This window comes from Ictidomys tridecemlineatus, chromosome 15 (assembly GCF_052094955.1).
Source record: "Ictidomys tridecemlineatus isolate mIctTri1 chromosome 15, mIctTri1.hap1, whole genome shotgun sequence".
Classification (NCBI taxonomy): domain Eukaryota; kingdom Metazoa; phylum Chordata; class Mammalia; order Rodentia; family Sciuridae; genus Ictidomys; species Ictidomys tridecemlineatus.
Window position 1 is genome coordinate 29,990,085 of NC_135491.1, and position 24,308 is coordinate 30,014,392.

The 24,308-nt window shown below is 52.4% G+C and overlaps 1 protein-coding gene across 11 annotated transcripts in view; it reads left to right on the top strand.

Moving 5' to 3' along the window:
* Nod2 (nucleotide binding oligomerization domain containing 2) overlaps positions 1 to 23,819 on the top strand; it is a 37,718-nt gene extending 13,899 nt beyond the window's left edge. For 3 of the 11 annotated variants that reach the window (XM_078032285.1, XM_078032286.1, XM_078032287.1), the window contains exons 4-12: positions 2,059 to 3,877; positions 8,384 to 8,467; positions 8,669 to 8,752; positions 10,838 to 10,921; positions 12,246 to 12,329; positions 12,807 to 12,890; positions 14,980 to 15,156; positions 18,347 to 18,430; positions 19,866 to 23,819. In XM_078032285.1, the coding sequence (XP_077888411.1) occupies positions 2,059 to 3,877; positions 8,384 to 8,467; positions 8,669 to 8,752; positions 10,838 to 10,921; positions 12,246 to 12,329; positions 12,807 to 12,890; positions 14,980 to 15,156; positions 18,347 to 18,430; positions 19,866 to 19,938 (2,573 nt within the window). In that variant the 3' untranslated portion in view covers positions 19,939 to 23,819. Of the gene's footprint in view, positions 1 to 2,058; positions 3,878 to 8,383; positions 8,468 to 8,668; positions 8,753 to 10,837; positions 10,922 to 12,245; positions 12,330 to 12,806; positions 12,891 to 14,979; positions 15,187 to 18,346; positions 18,431 to 19,865 lie in introns of all 11 variants that reach the window. The other 8 variants (XM_005318168.5, XM_040279955.2, XR_013430870.1 and 5 more) reach the window with 7 other exon arrangements.
* Positions 23,820 to 24,308: the final 489 nt, after the last annotated feature.

Sequence of the window (24,308 nt, forward strand, 5' to 3'; positions counted from 1 at the left end):
GGGGAGAAGAAATCTTCCATTGTAAAGAGAAGATGCAAGCCGGGCGCTCCCTGAGTCTTGTTCCAGCAGCCTCGAGAGGCAAAGCTCATCAGCACTGAAGGCCCTTGAGCTGTGTGCCTGGTGCTGACAGATGGGTTTCTCACCCTGAGTCCTGGCCTCTCAGCAGCAAGCGGGCCTGAGGGCAGGATGGCTGCAGGCCTGTGCTTGGCATGTGGCTGTGTGTCACCTCCTTCAAGAGCAGGATAGAGACATCAATGCACAGTACCCAGCTGTCCCTTGGTTAATGATTATTGATATCATCAAGCATAGCTGGCGAGGCAGGCACTGGGGACACCGTGCCATGGGGGCAGGTGCTGCTGAAGGTGACAAGTGATATGTCTATTGATATCTTTAAAATGAGAAATTTTTTTTTTGAGGAATTTGGTGTCGTTAACCATGGCATGTGAATCTGCGATGGAAGTCAGGGTATTGGAAAGAAAGGTCTATAGCTTCTGGTGTCTGCTTAGTGCTCTTGATATAGCCAAAGGGCAGAAAGAGCAACAGTAAGCATAGCTCTGGGAGCAAAAGAGGTGACACGTGTCTGTAGTCCCAGCCACAGGAGGACCACTTAGCCCAAGAGTTGGAGTCCAGTCTAGGCAGCACAGCAAGACTCCATCTTAAAAATGACCAAAAAGTAAAACATAAAAAAACATAGACACAGAGCAACTGCAAAATTCATTGAGCTGAGAGCTCTCTGCAAAAATTACCTGTTGGCTCCTGGGTCGAGAACAAGCAGGCCAGTTTGGTTGGGGGCAGTGCGACTCTGATGATGTAAGCGGTGCTGATGTCCTACCAGCCTAGCTCTTGGGACTGGCACTTCTCTATTTCCCAAAAGAGGAACTGACCCCTCACACAGGAAGTGGTTTGCACACACTGGAACCAGGATGATAAAGGAAAGCATCAGCCCTCTGGATGCACCCTGGGCACGCGAACTCTCCCTGCAGAGGGGACAAGAGGAGGATGGGGACGTTCAGGCAGAATCGGGAGGTCTTGTCTGAGTGCTTGGCCTGGGAACCACGGTGTCCTTGAGGCCCTCCAGTGCCCAGGCCCACTCAGATTTTTGCAGGTTCCTCTCACTGCAGCCACCTAATCCCTTTTACCATGTAAGGGAACGTAGTCACAGACTCCAGGAATCAGGATGAGGACATCTTTGGCCGGGGGCCACTGCAGTGCCTGTACCAGTAATGATAACAGTGAATACCACTTTTGGGTTGTTTACCAAGTGCCAGATATCCTTCTAAACCCCACTCATCTCACTGCTCCTGAAACAATTCTTCAAGATGTGGATTGTTCCCATTTCTATAGATCAGAAAACCAAGGCCTGGACAGGTTAGGTGGTGTCCCCAAATGAATGGTGGATGCAGGTTTTTTTATTTTTTATTTTTTATATTTTTAGGTAAAGATGGACACGATACCTTCATCTTATTTGCTTGTTTATTTATTTTTATGTGATGCTGAGGATGAAACCCAGTGCCTCACACGTGCTAGGCAAGCGCTCTACCCCTGAGCCAGAACCCCAGCCCCTGGACCCAGGTTTTAAACCCAGGTGTGTCTGACTGCAGAATCCTAAGCCCTTAGATCCTGCTTCCCTGCAGGAAGATGAGTGGTGAGGGGACTTGTGTGAAGCCACCGGGCCAACACGGTGGGAACAGCATCAGAACACAGGTCTCGTGACTCGAGCCCACTCCCCACAGTCAGTCTGGAGCCAGTAGTAGTCAGGGCACTGGCTGATGTCTTTGGAGCATTTACTTTGCGAGGGACGTTGTTCTTGGCATCGGACATACGTTATCTCAGTTGATGCGTGGTAAAGTTCCATAAGGTGGTGACCGCCAGTCTCCCCACATCACAGGGGAGGCAACTAAGGTTTAGGAAGGTTCTGTGGCTGTCTTCGAAGTCCCCAGCTAATGGGTGCCCACTGGCCCCTCTCTCCTATCAGCACGTTCCTCCGTGCAGCCTGCTCTGGCCGGGTCCCACCTTGACCACAGTCTCGTCCTCATCTGCTCTTCTGCTGTCTTCCAGCTGCAGATTGCCGGAAGTACGCCTCCAAGCTGAGGAGCACGGTGTCCGCGCAGTCCCGCTGCCTCAGCACTTACGACGGCGCGGAGAATCTGTGCCTGGACGACGTGTACACAGAGAACACCCTGGAGCTGCGCACGGAGGTGGGCACGGCCGGGGCCCTGCACAAGAGCCCCGCCACCCTGGGCCTGGAGGAGCTCTTCAGAGCCCAGGGACACCTCAACAAAGACGCGGACACCGTGCTGGTGGTGGGCGAGGCGGGCAGCGGCAAGAGCACACTCCTGCAGCGGCTGCACTTGCTCTGGGCGACTGGGCAGCACTTCCAGGACTTTCTCTTCGTCTTCCCGTTCAGCTGCCGGCAGCTGCAGTGCGTGACCAAACCGCTGTCCTTGAGGACGTTGATCTTTGAGCACTGCTGCTGGCCCGATGCGGGCCAGCAGGACGTCTTTCAGTTCCTCCTCGACCACCCCGACCGCGTCCTGCTGACCTTCGACGGCTTCGACGAGTTCAGGTTCAGGTTCACCGATGGCGAGCGCCACTGCTCCCCGTCGGACCCCACGTCCGTCCCCACTCTGCTCTTCAACCTCCTGCAGGGCAACCTGCTCAAGAACGCTCGCAAGGTGCTGACCAGCCGTCCAGACGCCGTGTCGGCCCTCCTCAGGAAGTACGTGTGCACCGAGTGCCACCTGAGGGGCTTCTCAAAGGAGGCCATCGAGCTTTACCTGAGGAGGTGCCATCCTGAGCCTGGGATGGCCGACCGCCTCCTCCACCTGCTCCAAGCGACCTCAGCCCTGTACGGCTTATGCCATCTTCCTGTTTTCTCATGGATGGTGTCCAGATGCCACCAGGAACTGCTGCTGCAGGACACGGGGTCCCCAAAGACCACCACAGATATGTACCTTCTGATCCTGCAGCATTTCCTGCTGCGTGCCTCCCCGCCAGACGTGGCCTCCCACGTCCGGGGACCCGGCCTCTTCCGAGGCAGGCTCTCCACCCTCCTGCACCTTGGTCAACTGGCTCTCTGGGGCCTGGGCCTGTGCTGCTACGTGTTCTCTGCCCAGCAGCTGCAGGCAGCCCAGGTGGACCCTGATGACATTTCTCTTGGCTTCCTGGTGTGTGCCCAGCGGGTGGTGCCAGGGAGTGCGCCAGCCCTGGAATTCCTGCACATTACTTTCCAGTGCTTTTTTGCGGCCATCTACCTGGCGCTGAGCCCTGACGTGCCCGTAGCCTCGTTCAGACGCCTCTTCAACTGCCACAGGCCGGGCAGCTCTCCACTGGCCCGCCTGCTGCCCACACTGTGCGTCCAGGGCTCCGGGTGTGAGGAGGGCAGCGTGGTGGCTTTGCTGCAGGAGGCCGAGCCGCACAACCTTCAGATCACAGCAGCTTTCCTGGCAGGGCTTCTGTCCCAGGAGCACCGGGACCTGCTGGCTCTGTGCCAGGTGTCCAAAAAGGCTCTGCTCCGGCGCCGACGAGCCTGTACTCGCCGCTGTCTATCCCGCAGCCTCCGCAAGCACTTCCAGTCCATCCCACCAGCTGTGCCGGGTGAGGCCAAGAGCATGCACGCCATGCCCGGGTTCATCTGGCTCATCCGGAGCCTGTATGAGATGCAGGAGGAGCGGCTGGCGCGGGAGGCGGTGCGCGGGCTGGATGTCGGGCACCTCAAGCTGACGTTTTGCAGGGTGGGCCCCGCCGAGTGTGCCGCCCTGGCCTTTGTGCTGCGGCACCTCCAGCGGCCCGTGGCCCTGCAGCTGGACTATAACTCTGTGGGTGACATTGGCGTGGAGCAGCTGCTGCCTTGCCTGGGTATCTGCAAGGCTCTTTAGTGAGTGCGGCTGGCATGGCTGGTCGGGCATGGCGGGGGGGACAGGACTGCAAAGTTAAGTGTGGGAGTGCCCGTTGGGATCCAGATGTCCAGGCGCACCCCCTGGTACGACACAGGCCAGACCCTTCCCCATTCTGGGCTTTAGTGTCAATATGTGACAGCCACGCCTTAGTCAATGTCCCGTCTGCTAGGTACGGTGCTTGCTGCGCTTTCCAGTATGATTTCACTTAATATCCACAGCCACTCTGCGCCGGCGGCAGGGCCGTTATTATCCCCCTTGTCCTTGTTTTGAGGCTCAGACAGTGAAGTGAGTCACACAGCGGCTAGCATTTGTCACTCCCTGAGTTCAATCCCCAGTGCCATGAAAACAAACCAACAAATAGAGACAGTCACAGGCTGGGGCTGGGGCTCAGCAGTAGAACACTTGTCTCCCAAGTGTGAGGCCCGGGGTTCACCATATATTTAAAATAAAATTTAAAAAAAGGTATCATGTCCCCCTACAACTGAAAAAAATATTTAAAAAAGAGAGACAGTCACACAGGAAACTGCAGACTGGGTTTCACATTTTTCTGACTATCAATTTTCTGCTCTCCATCTCATCTCTGTGGATGCACTTCTAAGGCTCTAGGAAAACCTCAAGGTTATGTGCAGAGTTTTTTTGGGGGGGGTGGGGGGCATTATTGAAGTCAGGGTCACTCGACCAATGAGCCACATCCCCAGCCCTTTTTGTATTTTATTTAGAGACAGGGTCTCACTGAGTTGCTGAGCGCCTCACTGTTGCTGAGGCTGGCTTTGAAATTGCGATCCTCCTGCCTCAGCCTCCAGAGCTGCTGGGATTACAGGCATATCAATTTCCCTAGCCCTTTTGATTTTTATTTTGAGACAGTGTCTCGCTTAGGTTGCCCAGGCTGGCTTCTGACTGGTGATCCTTCTGCCTCAGCCTCCCAAGTTTTTGGGAATGTAAGTGTGTGCCACTGTGCCCCACGTGGCCCACTTTTTTCCTATCAGGTAGTGCAGTATGCAGGTGGGATTTCAGCAATACCCAGGGGAGGGAGCACTGCAATTCGGTAGAACCCAGGAAAAAGCAAAAAGTTGTAGACGGAAGTTAAAATCTGTTCACAATCTTCAGGGGCTTTGGGGCTACTTTCAGTGACCTTTATTGACCCCAAGCAAAGGGTGAGAGACCTCCTTGAATGTATGAAGGGGATGTGTCTTCTCTGAGGCAAATCAGCAAGCCTTTTTTTTCTCCATGAAACAAACACATGGAATCTACTTGAACTTGTGCATTGGCTTTCATTAGCCCCTAGATAGGGACTGTGGTCATAAGTTAATCACGTAACATAGATTATGGGTAGTTAATCATCCATGGTATCATGTGTCTTATGTACAATTAATATAGAATGTAAGTATGGCTGTACCTGTTGTGGTCTTGGAGGAAACAGATCCCACACTTAAACTGGGATAAGCTGAGGAGAGTCTAATAAAGGGGCTGTCTGCAGGGGTCACCAAGAGCCAAGGGGAATGGAGCAGGCCCTGGGGCTAGTGGTGGTGGGGAAGGACCTGAGGCTCAGGGAGGGTGGACTTATCAGCTGAGAGGAAGGAGTGGCCAGGGCATCCTGAGCCACCTGGGCTCCAGGAGAGTCAGGCTTGGCCCTGGTCAGTGCCTCTGGTCAGTGCCTTCCTCTGCTGAACCACCGAGGAGGCAGATCTGCTCCTGCTGCTGATGGCCACAGACGTCAGCCTCCCAGGACCAAGAGCCCGGCAGAGAAGGGAGGCAGAGCATCTGGCACTTCCTCTGGAGGGAAGAGGTGTGGTCTTCTGGCTGGGGAGTCGGGAGGCCCGTCTGTCTGCTAAGCTGGTTCTCCCAGGGGTTCTTGAATCCCAAGAGACCAGAATGATCCTCACAGACCAATCCGTCCCTGGAATTCTTCAGTGGGTCCTCTCTGACTGATCAGGAGTGTTCCCATGTGGTGTGCAGAGGGCGGTAGGGAGCTGGGCGTGGTGGCGCACGCCTGTAATCCCAGAGGCTTGGGAGGCTGAGATACGAGGATCGTGAGTTCAAAGCCAACCTCAGCAACTTAGCGAGGCACTAAGGAACTCAGTGAGACCCTGTCTCTAAATAAAACACAAAATAGGGCTGGGGAGGTGGCTCAGGGGTCAAGTGTCCCTGAGTTCAATCCTCAGTATCAAAAAATAAATAAATAAAAGGGCTTTAGGGAAGCTGTGGGTCTGTCTCTATTTTCAGAGAAAGGTCAGGCAGGCTGTTTCCAATGCATGGTGCTCAGACTACAGTGTGCAGAGTTAACTGATGCAGTGCAGATTTCCGGGCCTGCCCCCCGTAACTCCCATTCAGTGGATGGCCTCGGTATCTACAGCTGTCCCACACACTGCGGGTGATTCTGTCACAGCTGCTCTCACACCGAGAACCCCTGGTCTGGAGGAACCAGCTTGATGTCTCCATTAGCAGTCGCCACCATTTGGATAAGCATTCCCCAAAGGTCCACGTGTGGAAAAGCTTTGTCCCCAGAGTAGCACTACTGGGAGATGGCAGGACCTTTCAGAAGTGGGCCTTGTAGGAAGTCTGCAGATTTCTGGAGGCGTGCCCTTGAGGCAGACGGACTGTGGGACCCAGCCTCTGTCTCTTTCTCTTTGCTCTTTGGCTTATGATGTTAAGAATGTTTTCTGCCATGAGTGGCTGCCTTGCCATCGTCCCCACAGCAACCAAGGCCCATGGACCATGAACTGGAACTCCTAACTGTGTATCCAGATAACTCCTTTCTCTTTATGTGTTAGTTCTGGGAGAGATTTCATCATAGAAACAGGAAGTGAACCAGTGGTTCAGGCCCTCGACCAAGATCCATTGTTCTTTATCCTACGCACAACTAGAAGGTTGCTTCCTGGGCATAATTGTGTGTGTGTGTGTGTGTGTGTGTGTGTGAGAGAGAGAGAGAGAGAGAGAGAGAGAGAGATGCGTGGGGGCGAGGGGCCAAGCTCCTCTCCCACAGCGCCAGGTTGCATCTCTCCACTGGAGGAGTTTCCATGCCAACTGCAGCCCTCAGCCTCTAGGAAACCCTGGATGTGAAGCACCCGATGCAGGGTTCTTTACACCCTGACTCCCTCTGACTCTAGGGTGATGGGTTTCAAAGTTTTTTGACGGTAACCCCACAGTGAGAGGAAGCCGTAAGTAGACGCACCCGCATTCAGAACTTCTAAATGAGAAGCTTCATGAGATGACTTTGCCTCGTGAGCTCTGAGACGCTCTGCTCTCTTCTTCTGTCCTATTTCAGTTTTAAAAATGCTGCTCAGGACCTTCAAAATTGGTTCTGTGACACACTAATGGGTCACACGACCTGCAGCCTGAAAACCGCTTCTCTAGAACGGGCACCCATCTGAGGCCACAAGGGGGGCCCCACGGTGTGGTGGACAGGGGTGGGATTTGGAGCAGCCCACTTAAGCTCAACCCTGTAGGTGCTGTGCAGCTTTAGCAAAGTCGCTTCACGTGTCTGTGCCTCAGTTTCTTTCTAATGAGCATCATAGTAGTGCCTGCTCCAAGGGCTTGGGGTGAGGATCAGGTTACTGTTGGGAAATGCCAGGACAGGCACACAGAATGTTCCATACGTGCCAGTGCTCCTGATGACAGGTGACTCGTACCATGTGCCAGGGGCTCACAGGGCTGTGTGTACAGCCTGGAGAGGGTGATAATGTGATCGTTCCCTTCTTGTAGATGAAAGAAACAGAAAATAGCCAGTAAGAGCCTGGTCAGGATCGGAATGTCCCGATGAGGGACTCTAGTGCCTGAGCTGATAACCACTGAGTCAGGGCCATTGTCTGCAGATTAAAAAATCATTGCACAGATGTTAAAATACATGGACCTCTGGGCCCCACCCCACGTGTATGGAAGCACCAGTTCAGGATCGATGCCCAAGAATCTGTATTTTAGGGAAGCGGTCAGATGAGCTCATGCTCAGGTGAGCTAGAGGGGGCTTGCTAGGCAGGATCTGCCCTTCAGGAGTAGTGTCCTTGGGTCAAGGACAGCCCAGAGAGGCTTCACTATCTACAACCTGTTATGCACTGGTTGGGGCCAGTCTCATCCAACTCTCCACAGTCTGCTAACTAGAAGGTGGTGACCATCGCTGCCCCCAGGGTTGGCCCATCTGGTACAGATCAGCCTCTTTCCACTGGGACCCTTCAGTGAGCCGCTGTGATGACCATCATCCTTTTGCAGAAATAGAAATGGGGCCTGGAATTAGACCTGCGACTGTCCAAGGATTCCAGTGCTCTTCATTAGGGACTCTGAATCCCCGGGGCCGTCCCCACCATAGTCAGCCACCTGGCCAGGAATGCTGGGGGGTCTCCACGCTTCCGGGGTGCTCTGTCTTGGTGGTGGTTCCCAGAAGCACATATGCTGGCACTTTGGGGATGTGAGCAAGACTCTCTTTTGGGGTGCTGTGCATTTTCTTCCTGAGTTAGCTCCATTTTTCCATTGATTCATTCCATCTCTTTTAGTTTGCGCGATAACGATATCTCAGACCGAGGCCTCTGCAGGCTCATTGAGCACGCTCTTCACTGTGAGCACCTGCAGAAGTTAGCGTAAGTTGGGCTGGGCTGTGGATGGGGGGCCTTGGGTACCCCAGGCTCATCCCAGGCCACGCTGTCTGGGCAGCCGAGAGTGTGAGGGGCTGGGGAGGGGTGTTGCATGGCTGGCAGGTGCCGATTGGGGCAGCCTTGGGTTTGAGGGCTCACTGGCCACAGGCCTCACCTCCACATCTCCTCTCTCCTGGGACATCACAGTTTGTTCAACAACAAATTGACTGACGGCTGTGCACACTCCCTGGCCACACTCCTCACATGCAAGCAGGACTTCTTGGCATTGAGGTAAGCCCTGGGTGTTCCTGCTCCCTGGAAGGTAGTTTTTGGTGGGGTCTGGGTCTACCTGGCCCGGCCCATGGTGGGCTTGTGACTTCCTGACTGAGCCCAGGGCAGTGTCATTGTGAGCTGGGTTCCCGCACTGCTTTGATCTCCTGTGGACCAGCTCTGCTCAGGGGCAAAGAAGAGTTTCTAGGCCTTGTCCTTCCCTGTGTCTAAGAGTGTCCCAGGCTCTTTGGGGTTACAAGGTTCCCTGATGGACACTGAGGGCGTCCTGCTGGGGGAGACATGTGCCATCTTTGTCCCAGTGCTGCCCCAGCCATTGGCTGAAATGCTCCTGGAAGGTCTTGTCACCAGCTGGAGCAGGCAAGGTCTGTACTCCCCAGGAGCTCTGCCCGGCTGCTGCTGCAGAACCTCCGGGCCTCAACTGGAGTCTCTCTCCTCCCAGTTGCCATTTTGCATCCCCCCCCGCCCCGGCTTTTGGTTATTCTTGCCTCCTGTCATGTGTGTGGCTTTAAAGGAAGACAAAGTAAAGCATTGCTTTATGGAAAGAATCTATTATTTTCACTTGCTGGGCTGGGCTGGGTTTGGGGATGGAAGCTACTGTTTTTAAACTTGGCTTTGTAGCTCGTCTCAGTCGGAGCTAGTCGGAGCTGCTGAGACCAAGGCCACCGGTGCCATTTTGCACAAAAGACTCTATTCTGTCATTACCACCTGCTCCCCCAGACTGACCTGGTTACCTGCCCAGGGAGGGCTGCAGGTGGCACTGGGGTGCTGTACCCGCATTTGAAGTCCTGGGTTTCTGGTCAATGCATCAGAGTCCTTGAAACTAGAGGCTCTAGAGCTGAGCTGCCCACAGTTTGACTCTAGGAACCCTTGGCATTTGAATCCTCATTAGCTGTGTGACCTTGGGTCAGCCTGGTAGATGTCTCTGGGCCTCCATTTTCCCCTTCTAGAAAATGAGGATGATGATTATAGCCCCCTCTGAGGTTGTTGTGGTGGTCGAGCGAGTTATTATGCATGAAGATCTCATGCAGAACAGTGAGTGCTTTGTGTAGTGAGCTCAGCCACTGAAAGATCGTGGGCACGTTATGTAAGCTCACAGCTTGCGAGTCTTCTGTGAGTCTCCAGGAAGGAACTGCACGGCCATCAGATTTGCTGGGGAAAATGTGTCCAAGGGGAAACGGGGAGGGGGCTGGGGAGGCTGAAGAAGCTTGTACTTCAGTGTAGCTCCGAGAGAGCTCAGCAAGGCCATCAGGGCGCCTCAGGCCAAATCCATGGGGCTGGCTGGTGTCTCTGGTCACTGGGAGGGAGCCCCTTGTGGGAAGCCTTGGGCCTTGGTGCCAAGGCGAAGGGCATGGATTCTGGGGCCTTGGTTGCCTGCAGGGAGCTGAGGCTGGAGGTCGGGGAGGTGCCGTGTCATGGTGCTGCACCCCTTCTTAAAGGGAATAACAGTGCCCACCCTGCAAGGCTGTTGAGTCAGAATGACTTAGAGTTCTTTGAACAGATGAAATTATATTTTGATTATTCCAGGAAGTGCTGGGTGGGAGAGAGCTCTGGGGTTTTTCTGACACTCTTGGACATACCTGAATTTGGCTTCAGCTGGACTCTTTCTGGTTGGGACCAGACCGTCCTCCTGCCCCAACACTCCCCTGTGTCTCTTTGGGGGTTGGCAATGTCCATGCCCAGAGGCTCCTCCCTCTTCCCACTGCCTGAGCCTGCCCCAGATCTTGCAGAAGAGGTAACTAGTACCTGTGGCAAAGTGGTCTGTGCATGTCAGCAGGGACGTGCTGGGGTGACTGAGACGACTGGGAAAGGTGGGACAGAGTCGTCTTCAGCTCTTGGGAAAACTACCTCCCAGGACAGCTGCCTGCTATGGCTCCTGCCCAGACCTGTCACACTATGTCACCAAATAGTTCCTCCTCCACTTTCCTTCGGCTGGGGACAACAAAGTTGGAGCCACTGAGTGAGCAGGTAGCTGCTGCACTCTGGCACGGTCTTCAGGGCTTTCCTGCCAGGCCTCCCTGCCCCTGGCCCTGCGGAGCCTCGTCCCCTGCCCTCTGCTGTGTCTCAGCCTCCTGTCTTCCCTTCCAGGCTGGGGAACAACCACATCACCGCAGCGGGGGCCCAGGTGCTGGCCCAGGGGCTCCGAAGCAATGCCTCCCTGCAGTTCCTGGGGTAGGTTGGACTCTGGGACAGATAGGTCCGCGTGGAGGAGTCTGGGGACTTCCAAGAATGTAGGGCAGGTCAAAACCACCAGTTGTCGGGCCCCAGAGGGGGGCTGGGCCCCCTGGGGGAAGGGCCAACGGAGGAGTGAGTGGGTGGCTCTCAGCTGCCTCTGTGCCTGCTTCATCTGATAAGCAGGAAGTTCAGGATGTCAGGGCCGGGGGAGGCAGCACCCTGAACCTGGACAGGAAGCCTTCTGGTCCTTGGGGTGCTTAGGGCTGTGCTTTGGCTGTATCTTGGAACCACTCTGTGCTTCTGAAAGACACCATCACCAGGGCCCCATCCCAGACTAATGCCATGCACATACCCGGGGTGTGGGTCTCTGTGAGGGCCCTGACCTGGAGGGAGGGAAGTGGGAAGGATGGGAGTGTGCCGCCTCGGCTCTTGAGCACTCGCCCTGGCAGTAGGGCCAAGCTGGCGCCTGCCAGGAAGGGGAGGGGGATCATCCACTGACTGTGAGAGGAGCCCACACCCCACAGGGCTCCAGGGTGGGGCTTCCCCTGGTTGCTGGGCAGAGCATCTGTCCCTTTAGGGTGTCACTCCTGCTGTCCCCAGCCGTCCCTCGGCTGTCTCATGTGAACCTGTTGTACATTTGACAAGAACAGGGATCTGAGACCAAAGAAGAGAGGAAAACTTTAGGGCTCAGCTCTTCCAACCACTTCACAAGCAGACAAGTTGCCCGCCAGCTCAGTTGGAGGCAGGTTGTTCTAGAAACCAGCACCTGTTCAGGCTGCATTGGTAGCAACAGGGTTAAAACAAACTAAGTGGGTCAGAGGGGACGACCCAGGAGGGGAGAGGGTGGACACCATGAAGTAGCTGGGGGTGCTAAGAAGAACAGAGACATGGAGCTGACTTGTGGGAAAAGAGGTAGACTTGTCCTGGGTGGTCCCTGGGGCTAGTTACAGACGTGGGTGGCAGCTACCAGGAAGCAAATCTGGACTCAGTGTTGGGAAAATGTCACAGCTCTGTGAGCTGCTGTTGAGGGTGGGTTCCATGTCCCTGAAGGTCTGGGATGGTTGGGCCTCTCCTGTATTTTAAGTCTGTGATTTAAGGCCACTGAAATCTGAGAGAGGTTGGGCCATCCCACCAAAAAGATGGCAGCAGGTCCACTATGCTGGGACCCAAGTGAGAACTTTGTGTCCCCGTGAGAACTCTCTGGGATTGGGTGGTCCTGCCCCTCTGGCTGGGGCTTCAGGGGGCAGGCGAACATGAGGACAGTTCTAGAACCCACAGCAGGTATCCACTAACGATCTGTTGACTCCATTGGTCCTCTCAGGCTCTGGGGTAACAAGGTGGGTGACAACGGTGCCCAGGCCCTGGCCAAGGCCTTAGATGACCACCAGAGCTTGAAGTGGCTCAGGTAAGCTGCAAGGTCCGCCTGGCATTTTTTCATAGGGAGATGGGAAGTGAAGAGGAAGGAGACCAGGCCAGTCCTGAAGGCGGCTGAACTTCTTTCCATCCCTCGGTGTTAGGTGGTGGGGGAGGAAGAAAGACCATTGGTTTTGGAGTTGGGGCCCTTGAGGCTTTCCGGGTGACTCTGGAGATGACTCTTCTCCTCTTGAGAAGTTGTTTCTCCACCTGCAAAATTGAGGATCTTAGGCCAAATCAGTCATATGGTATCTTAAAAGACCAATTGCAATCCACCGGTCGTGGCTGTACAGTGTCCCTCGTGAGAAAGGATCTCCAAGGCTGCTCCCGGGCTTGAGGAGCGCTGGGATCCACTAGTGCACCCCGGGTCAGTGGGCTACGTGTGCCATCCGTGTTGCTCTCCGTAGGTTAGCTGGTCTCTGAGGTCTCTCACTGCTCTGATGCCTTTCTGTTTCATGACCGTGTCCAGCCTGGTGGGGAACAACATTGGCCGTGTGGGTGCCCAAGCCTTAGCCCTGATGTTGGAAAAGAATGTGGCCCTAGAAGAACTCTGGTGAGTTCGGGGGATTGTCTCTGCTCTGGGGAGGAAGAGAACAGCCTTTCTCGATTGCCTGGCCACATCCAAAGAGCAGCTGTGTGCATAGGACAGAGAGAGGGTGACTGAGTGATGGATGGATTTTGTCTTTTTATGTCTTGAGAGGTATGAAGCTCACAGATCCTGATGTCTAGCTCCTGATTTGTTTTCATTTAATACTTTTTATTAGTTTACTGATTTGTTTACTGTCCTCCCACAGCAAAATGGGTAAGAGTGCAGACTCTGGCATCAAGGAGGCTGTAATCTTAGGCAGGTTAAATAACAGTCTCTGAAACTCAGGTTTCTCACCTGTAAGATGAGAGTGAGAATGTTTCCAACTATAAAAATATGTGTATAAAAATTGTTAGGTAGTGCCTGTGAGAGCTTCATATAGTGCCTGTCATATGGGTGAGCACACCACAGATGTTAAACCATCGCGGCACTGAAGTCACCACTACGATGGTGGCAGCTGCTGCTATGACTACAGCTACTACTCATACTATGACAGCTGCTAATGATGAAGTTTGGTTATATATATTTTTAATATATATTTTAGTTGTTGATGGACCTTTATTTTACTTGTTTATTTATATACGGTGCTGAGAATTGAACCCAGTGCCTCACACACATGCTACGCAAGCGTTCCACCACTGAGCTACAATCCCAGCCCGAGTTTTGTTATTTCAAAGTGAATCTGAATTCCTAAGAACACTGAGTGTTAGAATTAGGGGTCACCTTGGAAGGTGAATGGAATTTGGGGGAGTTGAAAGGTGACCCATGAATTGTGCTCATGCTGTTGACCTGAAGCAGACTTCCAAGTTTTCCATCCTATAGATATTGTTAACAGAGTCTTCAGTTCCAGGGTCGTCTTTGTAGTTCCAAATTATATCAGGGAGCTAACATGCTTAATGTTACATTTTTCCAGGAAGCAGAAAAAGCACTGAACCACATAAACCTTGCCAGAAAATGGATATTGAGGATGGGTCACGGCTCTTGGCAGGGCTCACTAGTTCTGCCAAAGTACCACTGATTGAATCCTGATTGGATTTTCCCCTTATCATTTCTTGGTGGAGTGGCACCTGTGAGCATATCAGTTATGATTAGTGTTAAAAAAAAAAAACTTCAGACAAGTTCATTTTAGCAGAATTAATTTGAAGAAAGACTGATTCATGAACTGGGCAGCACTTAGAACCAGGAGAGGTTCAAAGAGCGCCATCCAACCATGGATACACAGGATTTACAGACAGGGAAAGGAAGTGACATACAGCCTGATTGGTCACTGCTCGGCATTGGTTTTATTTGGACACAGTGTGATGAATTAGCAGCCTGTGATCGGCTGAAGCTTAGCTGCTATGATTGGCTGAGATTCAGCTATTTGTTACATGAATATTCTCTTGGTTTGCAGTTTGTTTGTGTACTGAGTTAGGTTGCAGTTAGCTACAAAGGAACTCAAAGTATGGAGGCAACGTCAGGCCAAATTTAGTTTAACTTAACACTGCATTAGGCTGCAAGGGATCCATCTACAAGGCTTATACCAGAAAAGGATTTGTTTTTTCATGTATAAGTAGTCTGGAGGTAAGCAGTTTTGTTATGGTGGCTACTAAAGGTAGCAGAGGCCTTGACTCTGTCTCTATCCTTTAAATATTCTTTATTTTCCTGTGGCTTCATCCTCAAGGTTGTTTGCCTCATCATCACAAGACAGTTGCTCCACCTGCATCTATTACTTCTGTATTCCAGGACTTAGTCTACAAACCTGAAAAGCACAGGCCAGCTGTGACTCTCACCTTTCAAAAGCATTCCTGGAAGGCTCAACTGTCAACTTCTCCTATGTATCAGTGACCATGTATTTGTAACTTAGCCAACCCTGGTTTCTTTAGAGAGTGGGAAATATTTTTTACCAGTAAGATTATGACTGCCCAAAATGAAAGGAGGTTTCCATGGATATGAGAGAGCCAGGACCTGAAGGAGTTTATTATATAGAAGAGCCCTGGAGTGAATTCTCTTGCAAAGATGTCCCTGGAATTGAGAATCCTTAATCTTACCTTATCTGTCCTTACCTTATTTGTAGGTTTAGATTTTCGGATGTTGGATGTGGATTACTGACATCATATTCCATAATAAGTGCTATCATGTCAATGGGATTTTCTCTTTCTCTTGCCAGTCTGGAGGAGAACCATCTCCTGGATGAAGGTGTGTGTTTTCTTGCAGAAGGACTGAAGAGAAATTCCAGTTTGAAAGTCCTGAAGTAAGGACCCTGTAAGCAGGAGCTGGGGTGGTAAGGACTGGCCTGAGGAGCGGGTTTCTGGATCTGAGATCTGGGCAGCTTCCCAGTCCACACGAGGTGGCCTGGTTGAAAACAGTCCTACTGGTCTGGGTGGATAAGGATCCTGGTGCAACTTGTTGACCTGGGACATGGTGTCAGCAAGCTTGATGGGAGAGCAGTGGAGTCAGGCAGAGACGGACGGAAACCCATGAGTGTGCTTAGTAAGGAACTGGAGCTCCCTGCTGCTGGGACCTCCCAGAGTCAGGGTAGAACATGCCTGGTCACCTCCCAACCAGTGGATGAGGAAGCAGGGGCATCTGTCCACCCACTACCTGTCCTTTGTGCAGCAAGGCATTGCATTAGTCAGCTTTTGCATTACCGTGATCACAATGCCTGACTAGAACAGCTTAGAGGATGGAAAGTTTGTTTGGGGCTCACGGTTTTGGAGGTTTCAGTCCCCAGACAACCAGTTCCATTGCTCTGGGCTTAAGGTGAGACAGCACATCATGGGAGAAGGGCCCGGAGGAGGAGAACCCTCTGCTCAGTCAGGAAGCAGAGGGGGTGGGGAAGGGATTGCAGGGAAGATGCATCCTCCCAGAGCCTCCCCCAGGGACCCGCCTCCTCCAGCCTCACCCTACCTGCCTGAGTTACCCCCCAGCCACCCAAACCTGGAAGGACTGATGGGGTCACAGCCATCACATTCTGATCATTGGACCTCTGTGTATTCCTGCATGAATAGGAGCTTTTAGGGGGACACCTCACATCAAATCATAACAGTGTGCTTGCTTGCGGGAATGTGAATTCTCCAGCTCGTCCTCATGGCTGAGTGTGCCCCTGGGGCCGGAGAAAGGTCTCAGGCAGAGAGGGGCAGGTCTTCCCGGCAAGCAGCCCTCAGAGTTGGAGGTGAAAGCTGGGAGCAGACGTGGGCAGGTTGCCAACCCCTCGGGGCCTGGTTGGGCGTTTTGGATGCCCAACACCAGGGGTCTCTCTTACTATGTGAAGTGGGCACAGGTGCTGCGTCTACGCATGAGTGCTCTCTCCCGGTCCTTTGACACCTGTGCACACATTCTTTCATGCCCACATTCCCCTACATAGGTGGTCACACGAGAAGGGTTTCTCCTGCTTGGGGCACCGTGGGGAGAGTGGCCATAAGGACAGAGCAGCCCCCACTCCAACACCTCTTAAATTCTGATGGGGAAACAGATAATGAGCCAGCCAATGACAAGGTCATTTCTGATTCCACAAGGTCAGGAAGAGGTTGCTGCTCTTGGGCAGGGCCTCTTTGAGAACCCGGAGTCTGAATTGACACCTGAGCCGCAGGAAAGCACCTGCCATACTGAGGTCTCAGGGAAGCGCGTCCTTGGGGCAGGAGTTCCCCTGGTGACCCATGGAACAGAGGGATTTCTGCTGCTGGGATGGAGGGGGCGGGGGGAGGAAGCCCCAGAGCCACGCAAGGACTTGGGGTTTCACCCTAAGGGACAGTGGGTGTCATCAGTAGCCCACTTAATGACCCCCACAGGCTGTCAGTGCATCTGCAGCTGCTGCCCAAGGTCTCGATTCACGGGGACCTCAGGGCACCACAGATGGCTGCCTCTTCCACCGGGGGAAGGTGGGGTCTTCCCTGGTGAACGCGGCTCAGGAAACACACTTGTCTTAGACACAGGTGCTGGGCTGCCTCTGGATGAGCGTCAGCTCTGCTCCAGACCATGTCCTCTCTGGCAAGGCGTGTTGGGTTGCTTTGCAGGGGCCAGGACGTTGCCAGTGTTTGGGGGAAACACATCCACTCATCACGTGGGCCGCGAGGCCTGGGCACAGCCCGGATTTGCCTGAGCTGGATGCCAGCTTTGCACAAAGCAGGGCCCTTGGCAGTACCTGGCCCATTGTGACCAGGTGTGGATGTGTCGAGTTCACCCTCCCTCACTGTCCCAGACTTATCCCACAGATGCCAGGCATGACGGGGGGGTGGTGGTGGTGGGAGTGCTTGTCCCATGCTACGTTGTCACCAGCTTTATTATTGAGCATCCTGAACTACTGAACTATATCATGTCCCACTGTTTCCCCATAAAACTGAGCTGCTGGTGTGGAGAGAGAGAGAGAGAGAGAGAGAGAGAGAGAGAGAGAGAGAGAGAGAGAGAGAGAGAGAGAGACCCACATCTTTCTTTTTCTAGCATATTCTCTGCCAAGCATTGGTTAGAGTCCAGGCTGGGCAGCCAGACAGCCCGGGTTGGTATCCCAGCTCCCCCACTGCCAGCTGTTTCTCCTTGGATGGGTGCCTGGGTGGCCTCAAGTGTGAATGGGGATAGCAATTGGCCCCTCCTCATGGGGCTGGGCACATTCATTGATATAATCATGAACTGGCCTATAGAACAGCTTAGCATTGCCTCAGGGTCAGCTGCAGGTGGAGGGGAGACAGGGAGTGGATGTACTACAAGGCAAAGCTTTAAACATAAGGGTGATGTGGGAAACACGGAGCTCTTCCCCTCCTACCTGGGCTGGAGCTCATCTCCAGCCTCCTGTGGTTTCTAACCTGTGGTCCTGGGTGCCCTGAATCCTCCCCAGATCTGAAAACATTAGCTTGTTGATATTTTCTGACAGTCAGGCACGGTGCCCCATGCCATCCTTTGTTCAATTCTATGTGGTGGGTCCCCCTTTATGCCCATTTCACAGATGGGAAGTGAGACAAATTTGCTGGAGACCAAAAAGGAGATGGTGCTGGGTGTGGTGGGGTATGCCTATGAATCCAGTGACTGGAGGCTGAGGCAGGAGGATCCTAAGTTCAAGGTTAACTTGAAGCAATTTAGTGAGGCCCTAAGCAACTTAGCAAGACCCTGTATCAAGATTAAAAATAAAAAGGTCTGGGGGTGTAGCTCAGTGACAGAGTACCCTCTGGGTCCAGTCTCAAGTACCACACAATAAAAAGGAGATGGTGCAGGCTGGATTTGAACCCTGGAAGTCCCCTTAAATGTAGGAACTTAGCCATTCCACTACAGCACCCTCCTAAGGGGAGGGTTGGGAATCCCAGAGAGGAGAGGGATGTTCTAAGGGCACAGGTGAGCTCAGGTAGGCTGGCTAGCTCTCAAAGTCTCCTATAACTGGAGATTTTGAGAGCCTTGGTTTGCTCAAGAGGCAAACCAAGCATCTTTGAAGCTCACCATCTCCTCCTCTTCTCCAGGTTGTCCAACAATGGCATCACCCGCCTGGGTGCAGAAGCCCTCCTGCAGGCCCTCAAAAAGAATGACACCATCCTAGAAGTCTGGTAAGGACCCTGGGAAATCCTCCGAGCCTCAGTTTTCCTATCTGCAAAGTGGGTAAAGGGGAGAGAGGAACACAGCACCACGTTCAAAATCCCTTCTGACTCTGACACTCTGTGTCGCTCTGCATGTGACGGAACTGGATCTCTGGCTGGGAAAGAATTCTTGGTGTCTCTGATCGAAGATCCATTCTTTCGTTTTAAAATCATGAGTACTTACTCAAAAAGTTCAGCAACAGGGTAGGATTGGGAGTGTGATTGAGGAATGAAAATAAGAGAAAAGAACTTGATGCCTGCCCTGGTGAGGATCCTCTGCAGTTCTGGATCCTGGAGGTTACCCCCTGGGGAGGCTGGGGCTCAGTGTATCCACAGCCGTGCAATTTAAAACCACAGTCCTTCATGCATTTGGAAAAAGCATCAAGTCACGACTTCAGAGATGTATCCTCCTTGTTTCCAGGGATCTGTTTCTCACTCAGACAATAAGTAGAAAGTGTTACCCTGCTCTAGCTCATTATGAGGGAATGTTGCTGTCTGTGTTTCGGGTACCGATATTTTAAAACAGTAAGAGATCTGCTATGCAAATCTATATTTCAGGGTTTTCTTGAAAGAGCCAGCAAGTCTGGAGTCTCATTTGCAATGCCCTTGATTAGAGGAGGGGAGAGGTGGGCAGTCTCGGGCTGTGCTGGATGCAGACCCCGCCATGCCTGCCGTCTTAGAGCAAGACCTTTGGCTTTTGTATTTTACCTCCCCGTCCCTGGAAGCTCTGACCCCTATTTTAATATAGACTTTGTCCTTTCTGCCAAAAGTACATTGAGGCGGCAGCAAAGGTGGATATCAAATGATGAAATCAAGTACAAATCTGTTTGTGAAAATTCGTCCTGGGCTGGAGTGGTTTTGCTTTCTGTAAAATTGTGGAACCCCATAGCCTCCAAGGTTCACTGGGTCCTGGGCTGGGTGGGGGGGGTGGTTTTTATTTTTTTATTATTTTTTTTAAACCATTGCACAGTCCTCAGAAATGTCACATTCTGTGTCCAGAGAGCAAGCCAGTGTCAGGTGGGTATTTTAAGGGCTTGGATACTGCTTGCTGCCTGTCAAACAGGGCTTGGGAGGAGGTATCAGGATTTGATGGTGGCATTCTTGACCGATTCCGTAGCTGCCTTAAAAAGAAGGGCCGGCCTGGGGAAGTCTGCAGCCAGCCTGGCTCAGGGCGGTGGACTCTTTCTGCAGCGTCACTGAGCCTTGTTCATCGTGCAGAATGATTCATGAGCCGCCCTGGGTGACCGAGGGTAAAAACAGCACCAACTTCCCTCCCCCGACTGCCGCAGCCGGGCCAAGGGGTCAGCCCCTCCCAGGCATGGGTGGCCAAAGTGGCAGCTTCCCTTTGAAAGCCCGGCTCTAATTTTGTCCTACATCCAACCTCTCTTCCCTTTATCCTTTCCAGGCTCAGAGGCAACAGTCTCTCTCTGGAGGAAACCCAGCAGCTCAGCCACAGGGACAGCAGACTCTTGCTTTGATGTTTCCAGGCCGAGGCTCATTTCAGTTGGTTGGTGAGGAAGCTGTGGTCTGGACCCTGGAAGCTGGATTGGCAGCAGCCCATTCAGACAGAGCCCTGTCCTGCCCCGGGATGAATCTGTTTTCAGAGAGCACCACAGGTCACCCGACTCCACAGGAGGAAGGCACCGCAGTGCCCTTCAGAGTGGACTTCCCCAAGCCTACTTCTGCTCTCAGGTTCTGCCCCAGACTCAATCCATGGGATGGACAAGAGGGCAGCCCCTCCCTCCCAGTCTGGGCCCGGGCCCAGCTAATCCGCCAGGGTTCTGAGTGGGGGTCAGTGGGACCCTGGGAGTCTGCTGAGTGCCTGCCTGGTCCTGACCCACAGTCAGCGGAGAAGGTACATCCAGGAGACAGCTTTCTGCCCCTCCACCTCCTGGTTCATCCACCCAGTGGCTCCCAGCCTGCCTCCTCCACTACCCTGCGGAGACCCAGAGGGCTCCCAGCCCTGGCCCTGGGTATGGAATGGGCCACAGCTTCCCCTGCTCTGCTGCCCAGGACGGAGCTAGAGGGAGACATGGGGCAGCCTTTTGTTCCCTAAGACATTCTTAGATTTGCAAGAAAAATAGGATCATGCTTCAGCTCGGATACACATGGACTTTTATTTCCAGTGAAATCAATTACACTTCAGTTAAGCTTTTGGAACTAGCTCCCCATCCAAATGCAGCTTTTAAAAATTAATCTGGGCCAGAATTCCAAACGGCCCCAGTAGGCTTCTGGTTGATGCCTCTGAACTGAACTCTGACAACAGACTTTGGAAACATTTCCATAAGAGATGGTTCCATTTCATTTGTGCAGACTGCTTCAGGATATATAGTTATGGATTGGAAGTTTACAGGGGCAAAAACAGACCCTTCTTTCAAAGCAATGTTCTTTCTATACTTTTATTTTTTTTTTCTCTCTCTCTCTCTCTCTTTTTTTCTACTGAAATTGAATCCACCCAGGGAATTATAGCACTAACCACATCCCTAGTCCTTTTAATGTATTTTTTTGTTTTCAAAGTTTGAGACAGGTTTGAGGCTGGCCTCAAACATGTGATCCTACTGCCTCAGCCTCCCTTGTAGCTGAGTTATAGATAGGTATGCACCACTGTGGTTGGTTGTTCTCTCTGGATTTTTCAAAATGATACACGTAGAAACCTTTGTAAACTGTTAGGTGCTGCACATGTGTTATTACTGTAAACATTATTATGTGTGAAAACGGGCTTAATATTTGTAAACTACTTTGTTTTATTCTCCCCAGTTGATACTTTCATAAACCACAAGATGACGAACTTTTTCCTGTAAATAATCACCGAGGAGAAAACTGTTGAGTTACCAATGCCATCTTCGTTGTGACCACACATTTTTAAATATTCCAAAAACTTGTCAAATTTTAAAGCACAATGTTCTTCTCAAATGGGGGAAAGGAATGTTTTCAACAAGATAATTTATTGCTGAAGGCAGAAGCAATTCTTAGAAATAGACTGGCAATCAAAACGCATTTGGCTTCAGCTTAGAGACTCTAACTCAGTGTGAAGTTCTCAGCTGTGCCTGAGCCTCACCACGTCCCACTGAGAGTCGGAGCAAATGTGAAAAGGCCCCCAGGGCCTCCCTCAGTTCTCTCCAAGTGGCTGCAGGAGTCTTTACCAGGACAAAGATGGAGATTTGCAGGCTGCTGTCCTCTGCTGGTGGCCTCTCCTGCGGGCCCTGCTGAAAGGATTTTTAGCTACATTTAATGAGCATGGGCTCAGGTGGCCGCTGGCCACAGTGGAGTCCAGACTCTCTGAAAGGTTTCGAGTGTGTCTGGCTCCCTCAATGGCGCCATCTCCCTGGGCTCTGAGCTTGGGCAAGCCCCTGGGCTCTTGGTTACGGGCGCTGTGCTGCTGCCCGGCCTGTGCTTTCTGGTGCGGAGGGTCTGGAGGGAGGTGGGGATGGAGCTACTCTCACTGAGGAGTGAACACAGCAGCCCATTCGTGCAGCGCCATCTTGGGTGTAAATTCGTCTTTCCTGAGTCCATTCAGCAAGGACTTATTGACCAGTGGTGTTGGGACAACCTGTGGATAAACACAACAGACATACTCCCTGTCCTCCAGGCACTTAGCTGAGGGTGGAGGAAAAGGCAGGAAGAAATTAGGACCATTGAAAAATGTCTCAAAATCAGGTCCACTGCAGTAAGCGCTGGGAGGGAGGCTGTCGTGTGGGATGGGAAATGCCTCCTGGAGGCCGGGGCGCTAGAGGCTCGGTTGCCAGTCTGTGGTGCTCATGGGACAGCGAGGGACCTTCAGGATGTAGGGCAGTTAAGTCCCTGGGGACATGCCTTTGAAGGGGATATTGGGATCCAGGACCCTTCTTCTCTCGGAATTCCTGGCCTTCAGGAAGTGACCGGCCTCCTCTGACATGTACCCCCTTGCCATGATGGTACTGAGTGCCACCAAGGCCCAAAGCAATAGGGACAAGTGACCTTTCCTCCTTTTATCTTAGGTACTTTGTCACAGCAAAGAAAAGCCGGCCAAGAGAGAGATGAATAAAGGTGCCAGGTAGAGGGGCCCTGCTTCAGGCCACGGAGGGGTTGGTCTGAGCCAGGACCTCAGAGGAGGTGCCAGGTATGCTGTGTCCCCAAGAAGGAGGAGGGGCTGGCCATGCTACGGGAGAGGGGGAGGGAAGGCCTTCCAGTTACAGGAAGGAGCTGTTTACAAACACTCTGCAAAGGGCAGGAGCTTGCCGTGTGCGGCAGACTGCTCAGCCCCCAAAACCATCGGGCCCTGGTCCCTGAGACCCGTGAAGGCTGTTTACATGGCAGCAGGGAAGGGGTAAGGGAGGTACTGAAGTCTTGGACTTTGCAGACGTGATTAAGTTCAGGATCTGGAGATGGGGAGAGCATCCTGGATTATGTGGTAGGACCTAAATGCTATCACCAGTGTTCTTATAAGAGAGAATCGAAGGAGCGGTTGACAAGAGAGAAGGCAGCCTGGGACCACCGAAGCCAGATGCCATGCTGCTGGGTTGGACGGTGGAAGAAGGGGCCAGGCGCCCAGGGGTGCAGCAGCTGCTTTAGAAGCCTTTGGAAAAGGCAGTGACACAGATTCTCGCTTGGAACTTTGGGGGGAGTTGGTAGCCCTGGCTACCCTGGGTCCATTCCATGTTGGATTTCTGGCCTCCAGGTTACAAGAGAATATTTGTGTCACCTGAAACCACCAAGTTTGTGGCAGTTTGTCACGGCAGCCAGAGGAAACTAATACAGTAGGTTGGTGGCCAGCGGAGGGGAGGCTGTCACCGGACGGGTTTGCATGAACAGTTTAGATGGCCATGGTTAGGAAGGTGACCTTGATCTTAGAATAACAGCAAGCCCAGAAGGATTCAGAGCGGGAGAGATGTGACCCAATGACCTTCTTTGCTCTTGAGTGGAGATGGGGCTACAGGAAGAGAAAGTGGGGAGGCGGCCTAGTGTCATTGCAGGTGAGAGGCGGTGGGCCAGCCTGGGGTGTCGGCAGTGGAGGTGGACAGAAGAGAAGGGATTCCAGGCATTCTGGAGGCAGATTCTCAAGAGCTTATGGGTAGACTGGATAAGAGAGCTCGGGGGAAGGCAAGGGTCCAGGATGCCTCCTAGCTATCTGCCTTGAGTACCCAAGGACTAGGATCAATAGAAAGCAAATTTAGAAGGGGAAAGAACTTCTGTTCTGGATTGCCAAGATTGAGATGCTTAAGTGGAGAAGTCAAGAGGCGTCCAGGTAAAGCCAAGGGTGGTACTGAAATCTTGGTATATTAACTTTGAAAAATCTAGCAGCTATCATCAAAAGCATTCTGGGCCTGTGTAGGTAACCAGTGAACTAGGATCCTTTTTTAAAAAAATATTTTTAATTGTTGATAGACCTTTATTGATTGATTGATTGATTTACATGTGGTGCTGAGAATCGAACCCAGTGCCTCACACATACCAGGTAAGTGACCTACCACTGAGTTCCAGCCCCAGCCCCTAGGATTCTTAATCTTAAGGTTCTCTGACAGGGAAGCTACCTGAATGGGCTGTGATCGTGGCTGGTGGCTTATCCAGAGGAGACAGAACCCAGATTTATGACTAAGAATATTTATTTCCTCTGTGCAGAAAAACAAGGTATTTGTGCATGAGAATTTTCAAAAGAGCCTCAGACTTTAATTATATTTACCATCATCCTGGAATACAAAAGTGTCAATCTGAGTGTTTCTGCTAGTCCCCGGTCCTCTTAATAATGCCAAAAACAGGATGCTGGAATGAACACACCCCACTGAAATGTGAGATGAGAACAGTTCCTGGTTGTACCAGTGTATCTTCCAGCCTCTCTCCCACTCAGATGACTGGTCCAGGCCAGGGGGTG